Here is a 21,839-nt window from a genome sequence, read left to right on the forward strand (position 1 = left end):
CTTCAATTTTGGAATTTTTTGACTTTTTCTCACCCGGAAATAAAAATTGTCAAAATGTTTACCATGGTCCCTGATACCCTCTGGGAGTTCAATTGGGTGGGTTGACCCATCCAATTTGCCTTTAAACGACCAATTTACCCGTTTACAACTTGCACCGATTTCATTAACTCAAGCCTACCACGAACATTTATCACAACAAATAATGATCATATATGGTTCCAAATGGCATTATATAACCCCGAGATTTATCCCCTAGATTTCAATAATTTTCGATATAGGGCCCCGAAACTCAAAATTTCTCGAAAAGTGTGAATATTAGCCTTCAATTTGGGAATTTTTTGACTTTTTTTGCCCTGAAATAAAAATTTCCGAAACGTTTACCATGGCCCTTAATACTCTCCGGGGGTCCAATTGGGTGGGTAGAACCTTCCAATTTGCCTTTAAACGACCAATTTACCGGTTTACAACTAGCACCGATTTCATTAACTCAAGCCTACCACGAATATTTATGACAACATATAATGATCATATATGGTTCCAAACATCATTATATGACCCTAAGATGTATTCCCTAAATTCTCAAGAATTTTCGACACCTTGACCCGAAACCACCAAAATTTCTCCAAAAGCGTGGACATTAGTCTTCAATTTTGGAAATTTTGTCTTTTTTTTTGCTCCGATTTTTTTTTTCTTCCAAAATGTTTACCATGGTCCTTATTACTCTCAGATATTCCAATTGGGTGGGTTAAACCATCCAATTTGTCTTTAAACAGCCAAACCGAGTTACAACTTGCGTTGATTTCATTAACTCAAGCCTACTGTAGGGAATATTTCAAGCATTACCCCAAACTTGAATCCCACTTTGATCATACACTAAAGTACGGTGGCGTTAAAAGGGAAAGAAGATAGAGCAAAAAAGTCGCCAACAAGTTTTAGGAAGTTGTAAACTGTTTACAGGGTGAATGCCAGGTTACACCCCTTAACGATCCATGAGATCGTTAACTCCAATAGGTCTGGAACCATGATTGGTGTTCGGGGATGAAGGTACAAATTCAATCTAAAAGAGAAAGAACCTGACCTAAAAATAGGCCTCTACTTTATTCTTCTCGTATTCATGTGCGCTTTTTTACTAACTTGCAATTTATAGGTTTATCCTAAACCTGTTTATCTATGTTGGCTGAATATTAATGCACAAATATATATATTATTGGCGATAACTTGAATTATAATCATATTAACCCTAAAACAAGATTATTAATTATCTTATTAAGCGTGATTACAAGTACAAATTCCCTTTAAACATGCATAAAATGCGTAATCAAGCAATAAAAACAAATATATTTCAAACAACATAATAATAATAAACATAATAATAATAATAATAATAATAATAATAATAATAACAATAATAATAATAATAATAATAATGATAATAATAATAATAAAAATAAAATTAATCATGTTAAACTTGCACCGATTTCATTAAATCAAGCCTACCAAGATCATTTATGGCAACATATAATGATCATATATGGTTTCAAATGCCATTATATGACCCTGAGGTGTATTCCCTAAAATCTCAAGGCTTTTCGACACTGTGCCCTGAAACCTCCAAAATTTCTCAAAAAGCGTGGATATGGCCTTCAATTTTGGAATTTTTTGACATTTTTCGCCCGAAAATATAAATTCCCGAAATTTTTACCATGGTCCCTAACACCCTCCAGGAGTCCAATTGGGTGGGTTGAATTATCTTATTTGCCTTTAAACGGCCAATTTACCGGTTTACAACTTGCACCGATTTCATTTAATCAAGCCTACCTCGAACAATTATGACAACATCTAATGATCATAGATGGCTCCAAACGGCATTATATAACCCCGAGATGTATCCCCTAGAATTTCAAGACTTTTCGACATCGGGCCTCGAATCTTCCAAAATTTCACAAAAAGCGTGGATATTAGCCTTCAATTTTGTAATTTTTGACTTTTTTTTTGCCTGGAAATAAAAATTACTGAAATGTTTACCATGATCCCTAATACCGTCCGGGAATCCCATTGGTTGGGTGGAACCATCCAATTTTCCTTTAAACGACCAATTACTAGTTAACAATTTGCATTGATTTCATCAACTCAAACCTACCACGAACATTTATGACAACAAGTAACTATCATATATGGGTCCAAAAGACATTATATGACCACAAGATGTATTCTCTATAATTTCAAAAATTTTAGACACCGGGCCCTAAAAACTCCAAAATTTCTCAAAAAGTGTGGATATTAGCCTTCAATTTTTTGACTTTTTTTCGCCCGAAAATAAATTTTTTTGAATGTTTACCATGGTCCCTAATACCCTCCGGGAATCCAATTGAGTAGGTGGAACCAACCAATTTGCCTTTAAACGACCAATTTACACGACTTACAACGATTTCATTAGTTCAAGCCTTTCACGAACATTTATGACAACATATAATGATCATATATGGTTCCAAACGACATTATATGACCTCCAGATGTATCCCCTAAAATATCAAGACTTTTCTACACTGGGCCCCGAAACCTCCAAAAATTTTCAAAAAAAGTGGATATAAACCTTCAATTTTGATATTTTTTTTTACTATTTTCGCCCGAAAATAAAAATTGCCGAAATGTTTACCATGACCCCTAATAAATTCCGGGAGTCCAATTGAGTGTATGGAACCATCTAATTTGCTGTTAAACGACCAATTTACCGGTTTACAACTTGCATCGATTTCATTAATTCAAGCTTACCACGAACATTTATGACAACAAATAATGATCATATATGGTTCCAAACGATATTATATGACCCCGAGATGTATTCCATAGAATTTTAAGACTTTTCGGCACTGGGCTCTGAAACCTCCAAAATTTCTCAAAAAGCGTGGATAATAGCCTTCAATATTGGAATTTTTTTGACGTTTTATTCCACAAAAATTAAAAATTGCCGAAATATTTACCATGGTCCTTAATACCCTATGAGAGTCCAATTGGGTGTGTGGAACCATCCAATTTGCTGTTAAACGACCAATTTGCAGGTTTACAACTTGCACCGATTTCATTAATTCAATCTAAATCATAGACTATAGTTCCCTAGTATGTTGTCATGTATATTATAGTCAAAGGAAATAATTAGCTTGATAAAAATGATGTTTATCTATTTATAGTTAGTTGAACCCGAATATGACCTGATTTAGAAATGACTCGACCTGATTGTAACCTGCAAATTATTAACTTGAACATAACCCGACTTGAATCCGAGAATTACCTGACTTGGAATTACCCAACCTTATTATAACCCGCAAATTATTGACTTGAACCGAACCCGATCGACTTGAACCCGAGAATGACCCGACTTGAAAATGACCCGACCTGATTATAATCCGTAAATTATTGACTTGAACTGAATTGAACCCGACTCAAACCCGAGAATGACCCAACCTGATTCTAACCAACAAATTATTGACTTAACCGAACCCGAGAATTACCCTAACCCGTTTTAATTTAACCCGTGAAACCCGACCTATTGTTCACCCGACCCGAATGTAACCCGACCTACACTAGACCCAAATTCGATAAGAAGTATGACCTGACGTGAACCGACTCAAGCATGACCCAACCCAAACCCGACCCGCATAGGTTATGGAATTAATCCAAATTGACCCGACCCGAGTTTACCCGACCCAAACTCGACCCGTTTACCCGAATTGACAGCTCTAGTTGCAACCTCGTTAAATTAGAGATAACATATATATATTTTTGAATAAAAGGTAGAAATTGAACAAATATTGAGTATAAATAATGTATAATACCAACACACTAGGGAGGGATTTACCTTCTAGGAAGGGGCTTCCCAATACCTAGGGTCTGGAATAATCATGTTTAACAAAACCTAACAAGTAAAGCTAATAAATCAAATTTCATACTAGTACTGAATATATGTCTTCTAAACCTACTTTTAAGAATTCTTAAATCAATCCATCCGATCACGTCTTCGATCACAGCAAAATTATTCCTACATGTTCTTTTGAAATTTGATCCAAATTAAAGTACCCCAATAAGATTTAATGCAACAGTAATAATTTTGATCGACATAACGGACATGTTCTTTTTCTCTCGTATATCCAACCAAAAAAGCAATTCTTGTGATATACATGAGAGCAAGGAAGCATCGCCACATTGTCCGACTTCCCAAACTCCTCTAAACAAATCGTGCAATTCTCCTTAGCCCCTGAATAACCATTAGAAAACCTTACTCCACTTGCTTCTAGACGAAACTCGATAATCTCCTCATTGTCGACGATATCATCATCCAAGAACATAGGCTCCTCTTCCTCCTCCATCAGCTCATCATCATAGTCGTACTCGTGATCGTCACCATCCTCCTGCTCGTCATTTACATGGTACACTATGACCTTGACGTACATAACAAGTGACTTACGACCAAAGTTACGAACATAATCAAGCAGCAGGTCACAACTTTGTACCACAACATTAAGAATAGAATCCGAATCATCAACATTAATATCATTATCCTTGAGACAATTCATGACGGCATCTTTCCGTTCCCAATTTAAACAAGGCGACTCTCTCGCAAACTCAAAACTTACATTCTTTGTTGGTACGTCGTTAAGGCCGTCTTCGTAGTACGATAGGTGGACAGTAAAGACATCATCAACTGGCTTTTGTTCATCATTAGTAGCATTATTGTTTTCCTCCATTATCGAAGATGAAATTTCTACTCCTCGACTATTATTTGGGGATATAAACGCCATTACTGCCATGTTAGGCAAAGTTGAGGTTGAAAGGCTTAATTAGATGTTAAAGAGTATATAAAGTTTAATTAATAAAAGGATTTTTGATATTATTACTTCAACATCCATAATACATAATGATCATATATATATAGAAAATATGTAAGTGGCTAATCGACTTGCCCACCAAGCAAGCACGCGGATATGCCTAATTTTTATTTTTGGACTAGTATACCGATAATCTTCCAAGGATACTTATCTATTTTTTATTTTATTTTTTGAAAGAAAATATATTTTATTATCTTATTACCGAGTATTACTTAAAAAAAAGTATATTAGTTACGTACAAATTAATTTAACAAACTGAATGATTATTAGCCGCGCATAGTCCCTATTTGATTGATTTGGAAATATAAAAAATAGTACATTTCTAAAATAGCTGTAAAAATAAAAATAAATAAATAAATAAATAAATGAAGATAACTAAGGATTCGTTTGACATCGCTGTGTTTTTTAGTTTTTTGGTTTTTTATTTTCAAACTTATATGATATATGTCATATAATGAAACAAAAATTAGACAAACTTATTAAAATCATGATATTTTTGAAAAATGACAACAAAAAAGTGGAAACACCTTTTTCTTGTTTCTTATTTTTAGTTTTTTGTTTTCAATGCCAAACAAAAAATAATGCCAAACAAGCCCTAATATATACTCTAAATTTGATTGATTTGGGTGCACTATTTGAAAAACATATTAAAAAAAATTACACATTAGCCGTAGTCCCTTACGACATTCCGCTATTTTCACTATCTTATTACATTCATCTTATTGACTATTTTTTTTTTACAGCTCATTTTGGAAATATATTTTTTGTTTTTACAAATATGAATATTGAATAAGGAGATATACAAAATCAGAGAGATATACAAAATCTATATAGAATTCCCATTAATACTTGGAAAGATATAATAGGCATAATTTAGGAAATTCCTTGCGTTTAAAGAAAAGTTCTTTTTTAAGGGTTTGTTTTGAGCATTTTAGAGGTTAGATATACAAATTGCACTTGTAATTTTCTTTATTCTTGAAAATAAAGTGAAAAAACCACAAATAGTTATTACTTTAATATTTCCATGAACACCCAAACCATGAATTCCTCCTTATTGTATTCAAGGTCAATTTCCTCCTTAATCGCCAACTTGACGACGTCTTTACAATCCAAATATGTTACCGTGATAGCCGCATCCCTAACGGAGTAACAACTATTACGCGTGTGTTAGATAGGTTTACTGATTTCGAAGATGAGCTTACAGAATTGGAAGTTAAGGAGTGGCTTGGAGAACTTTACGAGGATGAATATTCTGATGAATGTGTCTATGAAGCAATTGAACAAAGTTGTGAGAAACTTCTAGAAGATGTTGAAGCTAAAACGCGTACTTCTCTTGCATTGATAGTCAAGATAGTCAAGGTGGCTGAGACTATGGATATGGATATCGAGGATGTTGTTAATAATGATAATAATTTCGAGGAAGATATGAATGAGGATTGTGAAATAGATGAAGAGCTTAAGATGGAAGTGAAGAGTTTCCTACGGAAAAGAGAGATGTTAAGGCCTATGAATAAAGAAGGGTTTTCATCAAGTAAAGAATCGAGGGGTTGTTCGATTTGCTTGGAGGAGTTTGATAAGTCCGATGATGATTGTGAACAAGAAGGCGCGTTTCTTCCTTGTTCTCATGTTTTTCATGGGGAGTGTGTTGTTTCTTGGATTCTTGAGGGGAAGAATACTTGTCCATTGTGCCGATTATATAACTTTTTGACAATAATTATAAATTCATCAATGATATATGGTTATAAGACGTATAAAACTGTTTGTATGAAACTTGACATTAGATTGTGACCTGTAGTAGATATTATAGCTTTGGATGCGATTGTGAAGATATAAGATATTGATGTTCTAATTTAGTAATAAACATAAAGCAATTAATTTGAGACTACCGGAATTCAGAGTATATACTTTCAATCCAAGATACATGAATCATTAGACTACCAAAAGTTGATTTACATTTACATCATCAATTCAATTGTTCCTACCTGTAACAAGGTTTGCATAATGAAGGAAACCATACGTAGTACATTGAGATAAAGAGAGGCAAAAAAGGAGAATCTTATTAATATGTACGTTCTTCGTAGAGGAGGTAAGATTGATGATTCTTTTTTAAATTAAAAGGTAAGAAATTTGTATTAAACAAAGAATATCGATCGAGTTCAATACAAAGACCCTAGGGAGGGACTTACCTTCTAGGAAGGGCCTTCCCAATGCCTAGGATCTCGAAAAACTGAGCTTATGAGCAAAATCTAACAACTGCTAGTAAAAAAATGGACCAATAAAAAAGAACAAATAAAAAAGAACCGATCTAACATAGCTGCAGCCTGCGAGCTGAGAAATATATGTAACATTACTTGTTCTGTACGAATGGAGAAATGTGGGCTTGCCTGTAGGAGGCATAGAGCTCAGCCTACTGATCTGAATACTTGATCAACGGATGTGTTAACATCAGATTGAGGGACATAGCTATTGTTATCAATGCTCTTGAAGGAGGCGTTACAACAGAGAGTCTGCTTGAACTTCTTACTGAAAGCAGCTGTAGCATATACAGAAATAAGTAAGACTACTTGATAACAAGAAAGCTGCTAAATCAAGTAAATAGATGCTGCAAATAATAAGGTCGTGATTGATCTTTACCTTGAAGGACTTTGCATTATGTTTTGTATAAATACACTAGGACTGGTGGAGCAAAAATCATTTTATAGGAATCAGGATATTCTAAGCCATATTTGTTCATAAGAACAAAAAGCTAGTCTTGCTCAAAACGACATTGACAAGTGACAGGCTGACAGCTCCACCCTTGTCATAGGAACTCATCAAGAATTCACTGCAGACTCAATGGAAAGGGGTTAATACAATGATCACCAAGCATTATAAACTTCAGACTGATAAAACAAATTGCAGTAGGTACATACTCTAACACGTATGCGACTGGACTAATCAAGAATCACTGCAACCCCCGTTTTAGCATATAATAAGGTTCTTTCTTCTAGTTCTGGACATTCGAATATAATAAGGTTCTGAAGTGAGGTAAGGTTCCGCATTGATTCAGGAAGTGATTTAATGGCACTGCAATAAGAAATAGACAGGGAACGAAGACAGTGTTGGAGGGATTTCCAAGGCATGCCGTCATCATCTTCAGAGAAGCTTAGTTGATTATTGCAATCCAAGTGTAATTCCTCCAAGGCAGTGAGATGCTCCAACCCCGCTTTTCCAAGTGTCCTTAAATTTGAGCAAAAAGAAATTTCAAGGCATCGTAGGGAACAAGTGTATTTGTATTTCAGGAATACATCCCCATACTCTGATAAACTCTCCACCTTCTTATTCTCATGTATGTGGAGTTTATTGACTGGATAATGTATTAAGTTGAGAAGACCCACGTCATCTATCTTCACCTCCCTTAGTGTGACGTCACCTTGTGAATTTCCAAAATAGTCAACCTCATCCAGGTCCAAATCTTCGAGGTTTTGACAGGAAGGAAAGGAAGTTAACTTAGGGCACTCACGGATAACCAATTCGGAGAGACGAGGAAATGTGAAGCTACTCCTCAAGATACGGCCATTATCATCATTCTCAATCAACTCCTCTTCCCTCCACCATCCTTTCAAACTATCGAGATGCCAAATGTTGAGTGATTCAAGGGAGGGGAAAAATGCCGTCAAATCTTCTTCGTCATTGCCTTTGTTACTGCTTGTATTCTCCATAAATTCCAGCTTGAACAGACAATAAAGTGACAGTGACTTCAGATTACGCAGTTTACTCAATAAGGGTATCTGCTCCAAGCTGTAACATATATTAAGTTGGATCTCGACAAGATGTGGGAGGGAGAGTGCCCAGTTATCCGATGCTCTACCCCACCTTGGAATCGTCGTACCCTTGTAGATCAATAAGGTGAATTTCTTAACATTTGAAGGTGGCTCTAGCTTTTCCATCACACCTTCCCACTCAAAACATTCATTATTTCCATCCTCATCCACAGAAAATTCGATTTCAACCTCAGTGAGATATTTCAGACCCTTCAAATACTCTCCTCCTCCATCATTCTTGTTAAATTTGCCGATTTTGATCCATATTCGACCTTCTAAGTTGGTCAGGGGTTTAAGGTCTCCGAGTTCTCCCATACATTGTTCCTTTCCAGAAATTCTCTTTTCCATACCCACCACAAAGAATGGTAGCACCCTAAGATTAGTCAACTTACCCATGCCTGATGGCATACTAGCTAAGCTATGACAATAACTTAAATCAAAGTGCCTAAGACTTGTCAGCTGACCCATGCTTGTAGGCATACTACTTAAACTATGACAATTACTTAAATCAAAGTGCCTAAGACTTTTCAACTGCCCAATGCTTGTAAACATACTACTTAAACTACGACAATTACTTAAATCAAAGTGCCTAAGACTTGTCAACTGACCAATGCTTGTAGACATACTACTTAAACTATGACAATTACTTAAATCAAAGTGCCTAAGACTTGTCAACTTCCCGATGCTTGTAGGCATACTAGTTAAACTACGACAACCACTTAAATCAAGGTGCCTAAGACATGTCAATTTATCCATGCCCGAAGGCATAATACTCAACTCATGACAATGACTTAAATTCAAGTGCCTAAGATTAGTTAATTTATCCATGCAAGGCATACCAGTTAACTTTGTACAAAAGCTTAAATCTAAGTACCTAAGTTTTACCATTTTGCTAAAATCTTTTGGCAATTCCATCAAATTTTTGCAACCATTTAAATCTAATGTCTGCAGATTATGTAGCCCAGTAATAGAATAAGACAGTGCCTCTAAATGTATACTCCAAGACAGGTCAAGATACCTTAAATGCAACAGCTTACCAATTAAATCAGACAACCTTTTTATACCTATTGAGTTCAAGCACAACACCCTTAGACACATCCAACTTCCAATATGTGCATACAATAGATCACCTAATCTAGGCTGCATTGAAATAAACGAACGTATCTTACTATCAAATGAGTAACTTTGTGAAAAAGTACCATGAACAAAATACACATGACGAACTTTATCTCCCAATTTGGCTGTATTAGAGCTTACTACACCTAATTCCTCCCTCCCTACTTCTAGAGCAACATCATGCATCAAGTCATGGATTTTCACGGACCCAATTTCACCATATCTATCCTTCTTTACATCTTGAAAGAAACATCTCCGTACCAAAATTAGAAAATGCTCTTCTGCCGCATCTTCTATGCTTTGATCTCTGTCTAGAGACACAATATATCCTTGTGCCATCCAAAGGCTAATCAACTCCTTCCTACTGAGCATAAAATCTTTGGGAAATAGTGCACAATAGCTAAAACAATTCTTCAAAGAGGGTTTAAGGTTGTAGTAGCTAAGCTTTAGTATAGACATAATTTCATTATCACCTTTTCCAATTCCAACAAATCCATTCTGCTCAAACGTCTTCCACTTATTGACATGTTGGCCAAATAGAAGGCTTCCTACCGTCTTTATAGCAAGCGGGATGTTATAGCATTTTTCAACAATATTTTTCCCAATCTCAACTAATTCAAGATGATTTTCATGCTCGTATTCCCATTTGTCAAATGCTACAGACTCGAACAAGAGCCAAGAATTCTCTTTAGACAAACCTTGCAATTTGTGCACACGTTTTTTCCCGATAATTTTTGCAGTGATCTCCGAACGTGTAGTCACCACAATCCGACTACCCTCTTGACCCACCATTAAGAACCTGCACAAGCTACGCCATTTCTCACAATCTTCATTCCATACATCATCAAGAACAAGCAAGTATTTTTTTTCCTCTGAATTGCTCTTGAAATTGCTTTTGCACCAATTCCATTGAAGAGGTATTATCAGGCCTGAAACCAGAAACTAATTCTAGAATCTTACAAAGAATGACTTTGACATCAAATGGTTCTCCATCTTGATCAGATACACAAACCCACAGCCTTAACTTGGAATCTGGAAACTCTGCTTGAACCCTTTCATCATTACACACAAGTTGGGCAAGAGCAGTTTTACCTAATCCTCCAACTCCCACAATAGTCACAAAGCGGAAACTTTCATAAACATCATTGGGACTAAACAACATATCAATGACAGCCTTTTTATCATCCTCCCTCCCAATAATATCCCCAGCATCCACGTAGGAACTAGTTTCCTCCCTCCTTCTACAAATAGGTTTATAGTCAACACTAAGCCCATATTTGTGATGGTTACTAACAATACTATCCAACTGCTCCTTAATCTCCTTAACCTGACGAGACATTCTATGAGCTTGACTCACCTCCTTTTTCTTACCAGAAAAAAAGCAACGTACCTTTTTAAGGAATTTATCATCCTTGTTGCCATCAAGCAACTTGAGCTCAGCAAGAGTGAAGAACTCATCAAACAGATCATCAGCATCATAAACAGCAGCCTTGAGGTCCTCGATATAGCCTCGTGTTTCGTGGGAGAGTTCACGCTTGGAGTCAGCATCAAGGAGCACATTCTTGATGGTGGACACAGTTTTGATGAGGTCTTGGAGTTGAGATTTGTAACCCCACATGTCACATATCTCTTTTATGATCGCACACCCGGTAACTTCAATGAGCCTTTCAGCAAGGGTGATTCCAAGGTCAGCCATTGAGGTGTTTAGTGAGGAATCAGTGGAATGATAGATGAGCAGGTTAGGGGAATGATGAGCAATAGAATAGATTAACAGGTATTCTGTATTCAAGGCCTTGCATTGCTTTAAAGAATTTTCATTTATGTTTTAGAATTAAAAAAAAAAAAAAAAAAGGCAAAGAGCAAGAGCACATGAACATTGTAAGAAAGCTGGCAAAAGTAAATGTTGAGATCCATCAATTCCGGTGAATTTTGAAATTAATTAAACCATGTACAAGTACGGAGTAATATATTATTACACGACTTCGCCAAAATCATGACCGATTATATTCTTTTCAATGACAAACGTGGAACTATACATGAAGTAACATGATCATTGGGAGAATTATTGATTGGGAGAATCATGAAAAACGTGAAACTAGACATGAAGTAACAAGGAGTAACATGAGTGTTTGACTGTTTGTTCTAATTGTAAAGTACTCCATATCTATTAACTATTATTAAAACAAATCATTGCTAACCCCTAAAACTAGCATACGTGTCATTTTCACATTAAAAATATTCCCTCTATTTTTCTGTATGATGTCATCAATTATTAAATTTTTTAAAATCTACACTATACAATTTTCAAAAAAAAAAAAAATAATTGCCAATAATCTTTTTTACACAAATGACAAAAACTATTTGTATGCATTATAATAAAAAATAAATAAATAAATCGTGCAAAATGCACGAGTATGATCTAGTATTGTTATATTGGCAGAATTATAAAGTTATTATACATGAGCATTGTATCTAGAATCTCGACATGAATTAACTAGGGTTATATTTAATTTAACTAATGTCATGTTTATTTCACCTTATTTTAAAACTTTATTATACATTTTATATCAAATAAAAAAAAATAAGATCAAATCAGAAAAATAAATTAAGATCAAAATCAGATGAGGAAAAAAGTTCAAAACATACATTATCGTTTTATGTGCAAAGTTTAATAGTTAAATACCTTAGATTCTTAATGAAAAAAAAAATGAAAATTACACATTACTACAAATCTAGCAAGAATTCACTACATAAATATTTTTACTTTATAAATTAACGTATATATGAGGTCAAAGTTAAGTCAAGATCAAATCCAATGAACATACATTATCGTTTTATGTGCAAAGTTGGTTTGTTTTATTATACAATGATACAATGGTTATTCGGTTAGTACATTTTTTTCGTACAAGAAGATAGGTTTGAATGGAAGTTTCAATACATGTTTTTTTTTTAACTCTTAATCGGCAAAACCGCAAAACCACTAGTTTTTATCTGTGATTTTACAAATCCAAACCAACTACTCTAAATTACTAGCTCAGCTCCAGTTTAAGGTTCAACCATTGCAAGATTTCAATAGCATTAATTTGCAAAAAGGAAGTTTATGTGTCCTTAAAAATAGTTTTAACTTAAATTGTGATACCAAACCCTAGATGTACAAATTGGATCAAATTTCCTAATTCAATCAGTGTGATACCTTTCAATCCTAAAATATAATTAAATTCTGGTAACTAGAACCTATATAAGAAAATTAAAAAAAAAATAAATAAATAAAATTCTGTTTTCCGGCGACATACCTTGAACCAACGAACGGCGAAGTGAGAGACGAGAGGAGTGAAGGTGGAATAGTTTTCGGAAAATATCTGAAGTTCGGACCAGTTTCTGAGCTGTGCTTACTACATACTGAAGGCTAGCTAGCAATTCAATTACCATTTTTTTTTTCTGAGGAAACCATTGTTTAATGTTTTTTTTGAAGGGAACCATTAGAGCTGTCAGTTTCTGACCCGAACCGTTAAACCCGACTGTTTCGAACCGATCCGAAAAGGAACTGAACTGTTTAAAACCCGTTTTTTGGAAATCGAAAACTGACCCGACCCAATTTTTTCCAAACCGAAACTGAACTAAACCGAATTTGTGCAAACCGTTACTAACCGGACCCGTTATCAAGCCAAACCGTTACAACCCAAAACTGAAAGTAACCCAAACCGATTACGTTTAAACCCGATAGTAACCCGACCCGTTTTAAACCGAAAACCGTTAAAACCCGATAAAAATCCGATAAACCTAAATCGTTCCAACCCGTAACCCGTTGTGACCGAACCGATTATAATCCGTAACCCGTTGTGACCAAACCGTTTACGACCCGTAGCCCGTTATGACCAAACCGTTTAAAACCCGTAACCCGTTATGACTGAGTCATTTACAACCTGTTACCCAATATGTTTATGATCTAATCTGTTTCAACCCACTACTCGATAAACCCAACTTATTTATGACTTGACTTGATTATAACATGACTCGTTCCTACCCATTATCTGACTAATTCGACTCGATAATCATCCGACTCAATTTTAACCCGATATGATTTTGATTAGAAACCCGTTTCAAATTGGGTAAACTCGTTTTCAAACCAACCAAGTTCAATCTAAACCGATTATAACCGAAACAATAATTGTTGGACCCGATTTCACCCGATCTATTTTGAACCGAAACCCATTTTCGAATCGACCCAGTTAAACCCAAACTGATTATGACCCGAACCAATTACGACCCGTCCTGATTAAGACCCGAACTGTTTTTAACCGAAACCCACATTAAATGGGCTAAACCCGTTTTCAAACCGACCCAGTTCAACCCAAATTGATTATGACCCGAACCGACTAGAACCCGACCCGATAAGGACCCGATCCGAATAGAAACTGCAATTAAAAAAACCAAACCGAACTGACCCGATAATTTTCAAAACCGACCCAAACCGACCCGCTTATTATTTCAATCCGTTATAAACCGACCCGTTATAACCCGAAACTGATAAACCCAACCCAAACCCGAACTGTTTAACCGAATTGACATCCCTAGGAACCATTGTTTAATTTAGTTCAATTTATTTTGGTAATTTCTCAATATAGCCTCATAGAATTGCAACACTAAAATAGTACTCGTACTTGTAATTGTTTCTAGAAACAGAATACTCCTCAAGGGTGTTAAGGTAATAATATCAAGATGTCCTATAAACTAAGTCCAATAAATGTTTAAATGTCCTTCGGCTCCACCTAGCAAGGGTATATATGAAGGCTTTGTCTTGATATCCGAGATTTTAGCCTACAAAAGAGAGTAGGTTAGCTGCCTGAGGGTGTGACCCGGAAAAGCCCCTTTGACGCTTAAGTCAGCAAACGTACTTTTTAAAGAGAGAAAGCAGAGAGAGAAGGAGAGAGAATTCAGAAAAAGTCTTTTCAGGTGGCAAGGTTGTACTTAGTTGGATAGATTAGGGATAAATCTGTACTTTGTAATCATTAACTAAATATCACTAGTCTGGTATACATTAGGGATCAAATACATAATCACATCAACAAAAATTTTGTCACGCAAACATACAAATGTAGACGAATCAATAGAGTACAATGCCTAAAGGCGCTAGAAGATAATCAGCAAGGCAGCAGATGATAATCACAAGTAGCTGAGCAATCATGTGATATCCTACATGTTGAGATCACAAATAACAGTATTAGAGGAAATTTTGTACTAGCAGACTAACAGCTATGATTGCTTAAATCCAATGTCATGCCGTTGATACAAAAAGGAGAGCCCCAGTAAAAACAGGTTGCACATGCTAAATTAATCCAAGCTCAAGTAAAAAAAGAGAGAAATTATTATATGTTAATGATTTTCAGAAACTTTTTTATCAAGTAAAGAATATCTTGTACAATACAAAGACCCTAAGGAGGGGTTTAACTTTAAGGAAGGGCCTTCCCAATACCCAGGATGTCGAAATATAAACAACAAAATAAGCTTATAAAACCAAACTTGTACTGTATATGTTTTCTAAGTCTACTAAATAAAGCAAGGCCTTGATTTTTGTTCCTGAAAGCTTCTAACATTTGCCGACAGATTATGCCTGCAATTCGATCATACGGAGCTACCAGTCTATAACTAGCACAGAGAGGTCAATGTTGTGTACATGGACAACAACTCGTTAGGCACGGAAATTTTATCAAGTGTCGTTTCAGGTTTACAAACTCGTAGCAAAAATAAAGGCAACTCGATCAATCCAAGATGATACACCGATCAGGATAAATCAAACTTTAGATAACGTGAATTTATCAAACATAGCTGCAGGCTGCAGCATGAAAACCTAGTGTAGGACCTGTGTAGTTACACAACATCCACAAGGATCAAGTTTTAGACAATCAACCAAGAACAACCCCAATTCACCTCAAAAGAGCAATCAAATGATTTACCAAGCAAAAATCAACCAATACGGACAACAAGAGCAAGCAGCAATATGGAAGAATTAAATCACAAGGACACGCGATGTATACGTGGAAAACCCCTTCGATACGAAGAGTAAAAACCACGGGACTTGTAAGGAATCCACCCTTTCTTCTTCTCTTATTATGATAAAATTAAGGGCAAAAGAAACCCAAAATTAGTCTATATAGATTTTACAACCAACTAACAAATACAAACATAAGACAAAAACATAATAGAAGTGCAAAATTGAAAAAAGTCACCAAACAAAAGAGTTCTGAGACAAGCTGAACAAATTTTAAGACGATGCAACGGTGAACGGTCAATACTCTGGCAAGGCAGCAAACAACAGTTTTATGCTGAGAAATCCGAACTGCAGCAGCTTCTCTGAAACCCTCTGCCTTTCTCTCTTTCTTCTGTTTTGTGGGTGTGCTTCTGGCTTCTTCCATCCACCTTGTTGACTTTTTGGTTACAACAATTAAACACACCCCTTCAAGCTTCTTCTAGAAGCCATCTCATGAATTCCAAGTTGGACATAAAAACCATGAAGCTGCCATTTCTGGAGTCTGGACTCACAGACTCAAGATAAAAGCATACTAGCTTGAGTTACAAGTAGGCTACACCCATAACACCGAGAAACATATGTACTTCTTGTTCCGTGCAAACTGGAGATATGTGGATGGACCTGGTGGCATAGAGCTCAGCCTTGCTGATTCGAACACGTGACCAACGGATATGTTAACAGATTGAGAGCCATAGCTACTGCAATCAATTCTCTTGAAGGAGGCATTTCACAACAGAGAGTCTGCATCTGCTTGAGCTTCTTTCTGAAAGAAGGTGGCATTATATAAATAAGTATTCACTGCTTGATATTAGAAAGCAGCGAAATTTAGTAAAAAGGTAAGTTCCAAAAAGTTCCAGATCTTACCTGAAAGGAATTTGCATTAAGTTTCACAGAAATACACAGGTACCGGTGTAGCAAAAGGCTTCTGATAGACTTTAGGATAATCTATATCAGAAAAAAACGCTAGGGCCAACAGAATTATGTCATTGACAGCTTCACAAGTGTCATAGGACCTCATCAAGAAGTCACTGCAAAATAAAAGGGCAAGGAGTTAACAAATTGAGAACAAAAAATTAGAACCCAAGCATGAGGCAAACTGAAAGAACATAATGCATTTGATACTTACTCTGACATGTATTGGACTAATACCAAAACACTGCATATCTGATACTCATCAACAAGTACCTGAGAGGAAACATAAGCGGCCATTTTCAGGTAAACAAACCAACATAAGATAAGGTAGTACACCCTCTGGTCAATATAATCGCCTAATGCTGTATATTAAATCTAGGCATCTAAAAATGCAAGAAATGTCAGGAAATTCACCTAGTTTTCACTATGAATTTATTCTTATAATCCAACCCAGTGAGCTGTAATCTTCTCATCATTGATCCGATATGCACACAAGCATTACCCAAATGCCCAGAGTTCGTACAGTCACACAAGATAAAATTGCTGCACAAACATACAGATGTAAGTCATGTAACTGAACAGAAAAGTAGTTAGAGACCTGAAGGTGGGGGACAATTGCGGTCTAAATTTATGGAAGAAATTGTCTACGCTAGTTGATTATAAGCAAGACAGCAGGTGACCATCACAACAAGCTGAGCAATCATGACCTCCTAGAAGTTAAAAAAGGGTCACAGATTATTGTATTAGACGAAAATCTGTAAACTAGTACCTGTTGTGATCTATTAAAAAAATAATGGCATGTAGTAGATTTAAATAAAGGATAGCCTATAGCTAGATAAGTAGATAGAAAGATAAATGAAAAGACAAATTAGTTAGATGTTTATTAAGTTTACTACGGGAATGACTACGGAACTGAAAACAGATAGGCATTGGATCTCCCTAAAAATTAGTATCACCCCGGAGGCACACACAAAAAAGTTGCTCATGCTAAATTTTAGCTCAGGAAGAAAAAGAGATGCAAAATAGAAATTGAGAGTGGAAAACATTTGACAAACTGTTTTAAAGCAGGGAACTAAGAAATAGAAAATAAAAACAAAAAAAATGAGAGAATGAATTAGAGCGTACCTACTCAAATCAGCTACAGAGTAAAATCAATGTAGGGGATGTGTTTAATCTTGGGCCAGTCCTTCCCATTGGGTTTTTTGCAACTTTCTGCTAGGTCTGAACAGCTATCAATGATAAGTTTTTGAAGGGAAGTGAGGTTCCGCATTGATTCAGGGATTGACTTGATGGCACTACATTGTTTAATTGACAGGGACTGAAGGGACGATAAGCAGCTTATCCATTCAGGCAGGGCAATGAAATTCTCACAATCATAAAAGGTGAGGCTTCGAAGGGAGTTCAAGTACTGTATTCCCTTGGGCAGACTTTTCATATTTTCGAGGGAGCTAAATTGTAGGGAACGGAGATTCTGATTAAGGGATTTCCAAGGCATGCCGTCATCATCGACCTCGTCTTCAGCGAAGCTCAATTGATCATTCTTGTAAAATCTTAATGACTCCAGGGCAGTGAGATGCTCTAACCCGCCTCTTCCAAATCTCCTCAAATTTGAGCAAAGTGAAATATTCAGACTTCTTAGGGAAGAAGCGCAGCTCTTGAATACTTCTCCAAATTCTGACAAACTCTCTACGTTCTCATTGAATTTTATGTCGAGGACAGTAAGACAAAGTGAGTGTATTGACCTGAGATAGCCCACCTCGTCGATTTCCACCTTCCTTAATCTGGCTTCACCTTTTCCATCACAGTCAACCTCATTGACTCTAACTGGTAACCTTTTGTTGTTACAGCAGAATTTCAAATCTTCCAGGCTTGGACAGGAGGGAAACGACGTCAAGTTATAACAATATTCAATCATCAATTTTGAGAGAGAGGGAAATGTCAATCTACTACTCAAGATATGATCATCATCCTTCTCAGCCTTGTATTCCTCTCCCCTACACCATCCTTTCAAACATCCAAGATCGCTAATCTGAAGAGATTCAAGGGAGGGAAAGAATGTGGTCAATTCTTCTCCGTCCCTGCTAGTGTTGTTGCTTCTATTCTCCATATACTCCAACTTCAGCAAGCTCCAAAATGACAGGGATTTTAGATAGCGCAATTTACTTAACAATGGTATCTGCTCCAACTCACTACAAAATTTAATCTCGATGTTGACAAGGTATTGGAAAGAAATTGCCCAATCATCCTCTGCTCTACCCCACCTTGGAATAGTTGTGCCCTCATAATTTTCCAAGATGAACCCCTTGAGATTAGAAGGTGGCTTTAACTTTTCCATCACAGCTTCACACTCTAAACATCCATCATCATTATCCATGCTCCTCGTTATTTGTAATAAGGACTGTAACTCATCCTTATAAAAAACGATTTGAACCTCACTGAGATGTTTCATGCTCCTCAAATAGTCTCCTTCTCCATCATTAACGTAATTTTCACCGATTTCGATCTTTATGCCACCTTTTAAGTTGGTCAAGCCTATTAGGTCTTTGAGTCCTATATTTTGCTCCTCAGCTGAAACCCTCTCACCTTTACCCACCACAAAGAATGGCAACACCCTCAAACTAGTCAGCTTATCTATGCCTGAAGGCATACTACTCAACCCCCAACAAAGATTTAAGTTCAAGTATCTAAGATTAGTTAATTTATCCATGCCTAAAGGCATACCAGTTAACTCACTACAGCCACTTAAATCCAAGTGCCTAAGTTTGACCAACTTGCTAAAATCTTTGGGCAACTCCCTCAAATTATAGCAAGTGTTTAAAACTAATGTCTGGAGGTTATGTAGTTTAGTAATAGAATCAGAGAGTACCTCCAAACTACTATTACAATATAAGTTAAGATACCTTAAATGCAGTAGCTTAGCTATTGAATTGGGTATACTTCTAATCTCTGCAAACTGCAAGTTCAACACCCTTAGGCAAACACAATTGCCAATTTTTGGATCCATCAGACCTCTTATATCATTACTTAAAATAAAAGAACGAATTTTACTCTCAAGTAAGGAACTTTGTGGACAACTATCACCGACATAATACACATGACGAATTTTATCACTCACTCTAATAGTATTAGAACTTACCACGCCAATTTCTTCCTTCCCCACTTCTTGAGCAACATCGTGCATCAAGTCATGAATTTTGACTGACTGAATATCACCATATTCATCCTTCATTACATCTTGGAAGAAACATCTACGCAACAAAATCAAAAAATGTTCCTCTGCAGCATCTTCTATGCTTTGATCTCTGTCCAGGGACACAATGTATCCTTGTGCCATCCAAAGGCTAATCAACTCCTTCCTATCAAGTTGATAATCTTTGGGAAACAATGAACAATAGCTAAAGCAATTCTTCAAAGAAGGGCTAAGGTTGTGGTAACTAAGCTTTAGTATAGACATAATTTAATTACCACCTTTTTCAATTCCAGCCAACCCACTCTGCTCAAATGCCTGCCACTTGTTCAGAGGTTGACCAAATAAAAGGCTTCCTACCACCTTTATAGCAAGCGGTGTATTAGAGCAATTTTCAATAATCTTCTTCCCGATATCAACTAATTCAAGATAATTTACTTGCTCGTGTTCCCCTTTGTTAAATGCTACAGACTCAAACAAGAGCCAAGAGTTCTCTTCAGACAAACCTTGCAGCTTGTGCGTATATTTTTCCCCAATAATTTCTGCAATCATCTCCGAACGTGTAGTCACTATAATCCGACTACCCTCTTGGCCCAATGTTAAGAAGCTCTGCAGCCTACGCCATTCCTCACAATCTTCACTCCATACATCATCAAGAACAAGCAAGTACTTTTTTCCTTTTAATTGCTCTTGAAATTGCTTTTGCACCCATTCCAATGTGGAGGTACGATCAAGCCTTATACCAGAAACTAATTCTAGAATCTTACAAAGAATAACTTTGACATCAAATTGTTCCCCACCTTGATCAGAGACACAAACCCACAACCTTAACTTGGGATCCGGAAACTCTTTTTCAACTTTTTTATCATTACACACAAGTTGGGCAAGAGCAGTTTTACCCAATCCTCCCATTCCTACGATAGTCACGAAACGAAAATTTTCATTAACATCATTAGGACCTAACAACATATCAATGACAGCCTTTATATCGTTGTCCCTCCCTATTATAATCTTTGCATCCACATAAGAACAAGTTTCCTCCCTCTTATTACTAATAGGATTATTATCTACACTAAGATCGAATTTTTTATGGTCACTAACAATAGCATCCAACTGCTTCTTAATTTTCTTAACCTGGCGAGACATTCTGTGAGCTTCACTAATTCCATATTTCTTAGATTTAAAAAAGCGCCATACCTTTCCAAGGATTTTATTATCCTTGTTGCAATCCAGGAGCTTCAACTCAGCAAGGGTTAAGAACTCATCGAACAAATCATCAGCATCATAGACTGCATCCTTCAACTCCTCAATATAGCGGCGTGTTTTGTCGGGGAGCTACACCTTGGCCTCAGCATCACGGAGCACATCCTTAGCGTCGGAGACAATCTTCATGAGCTCATCAAGTTTAGCTTCGTAACCCCACATGTCACAAATCTCTTTGATGACTGCAGACCCGATAATTTCAATGAGTTTTTCAGCAAGGCAAATCCCGAACTCAGCCATTTGGAGTTTCAGTGAGATAAGCAGACAAAGGGATGAGAAAACAAGGAAATCTAATGACTGTAAAGTGCAAGTGAGAATGTGTGATAAACTCCATCTAAACTAGCACTATTTATAATATAAGAATACAAGTCTATCACCTTCTACCATTAATTAGTTATTTACTATTTTTTTTTTTATTTAACCATGTGTGGCTGAGTTGTTAACTTGCGAACTGGCGAATGGTGATTGGATGCAGGTTATTATCTTTGACTAATCATGCTCAGTCTACTGTAGATAAAATATTATGCTCACTTAATTTAATTTTTACTGTGTGATGATTGGTTGTTATCATTGACTAATCATGCTTATAGTTTATTACAGAAATACGGAGTATAAATATTAAGAAAATGCTATACATAGCCCTTAGG

General features: G+C 36.2%; 3 protein-coding genes across 3 annotated transcripts; all 3 read right to left on the minus strand.

Annotated features, from left to right (window-relative positions):
- Positions 1–4,085: 4,085 nt before the first annotated feature.
- LOC110737412 (probable E3 ubiquitin-protein ligase RHY1A) lies at positions 4,086–4,796 on the minus strand. The gene has a single exon (XM_021917779.1). It carries the CDS (start codon positions 4,794–4,796, stop codon positions 4,086–4,088), a length of 711 nt encoding a protein of 236 aa, XP_021773471.1.
- A 3,020-nt stretch (positions 4,797–7,816) lies between these two features.
- LOC110737420 lies at positions 7,817–20,211 on the minus strand. Its single transcript, XM_021917787.1, has 6 exons — positions 17,885–20,211; positions 17,168–17,285; positions 16,957–17,015; positions 16,738–16,858; positions 10,696–11,603; positions 7,817–10,601 (listed from the first exon to the last, which is right to left on the minus strand). Exons 1-6 carry the CDS (start codon positions 20,194–20,196, stop codon positions 7,817–7,819), a joined length of 6,303 nt encoding a protein of 2,100 aa, XP_021773479.1. The 5' UTR covers positions 20,197–20,211.
- LOC110682149 (putative disease resistance protein RGA3) lies at positions 20,192–21,839 on the minus strand. Its single transcript, XM_021858408.1, has one exon. It carries the CDS (start codon positions 21,073–21,075, stop codon positions 20,200–20,202), a length of 876 nt encoding a protein of 291 aa, XP_021714100.1. The 5' UTR covers positions 21,076–21,839; the 3' UTR covers positions 20,192–20,199.

Source organism: Chenopodium quinoa, unplaced genomic scaffold, assembly GCF_001683475.1.
Source record: "Chenopodium quinoa cultivar QQ74 unplaced genomic scaffold, ASM168347v1, whole genome shotgun sequence".
NCBI lineage: Eukaryota > Viridiplantae > Streptophyta > Magnoliopsida > Caryophyllales > Amaranthaceae > Chenopodium > Chenopodium quinoa.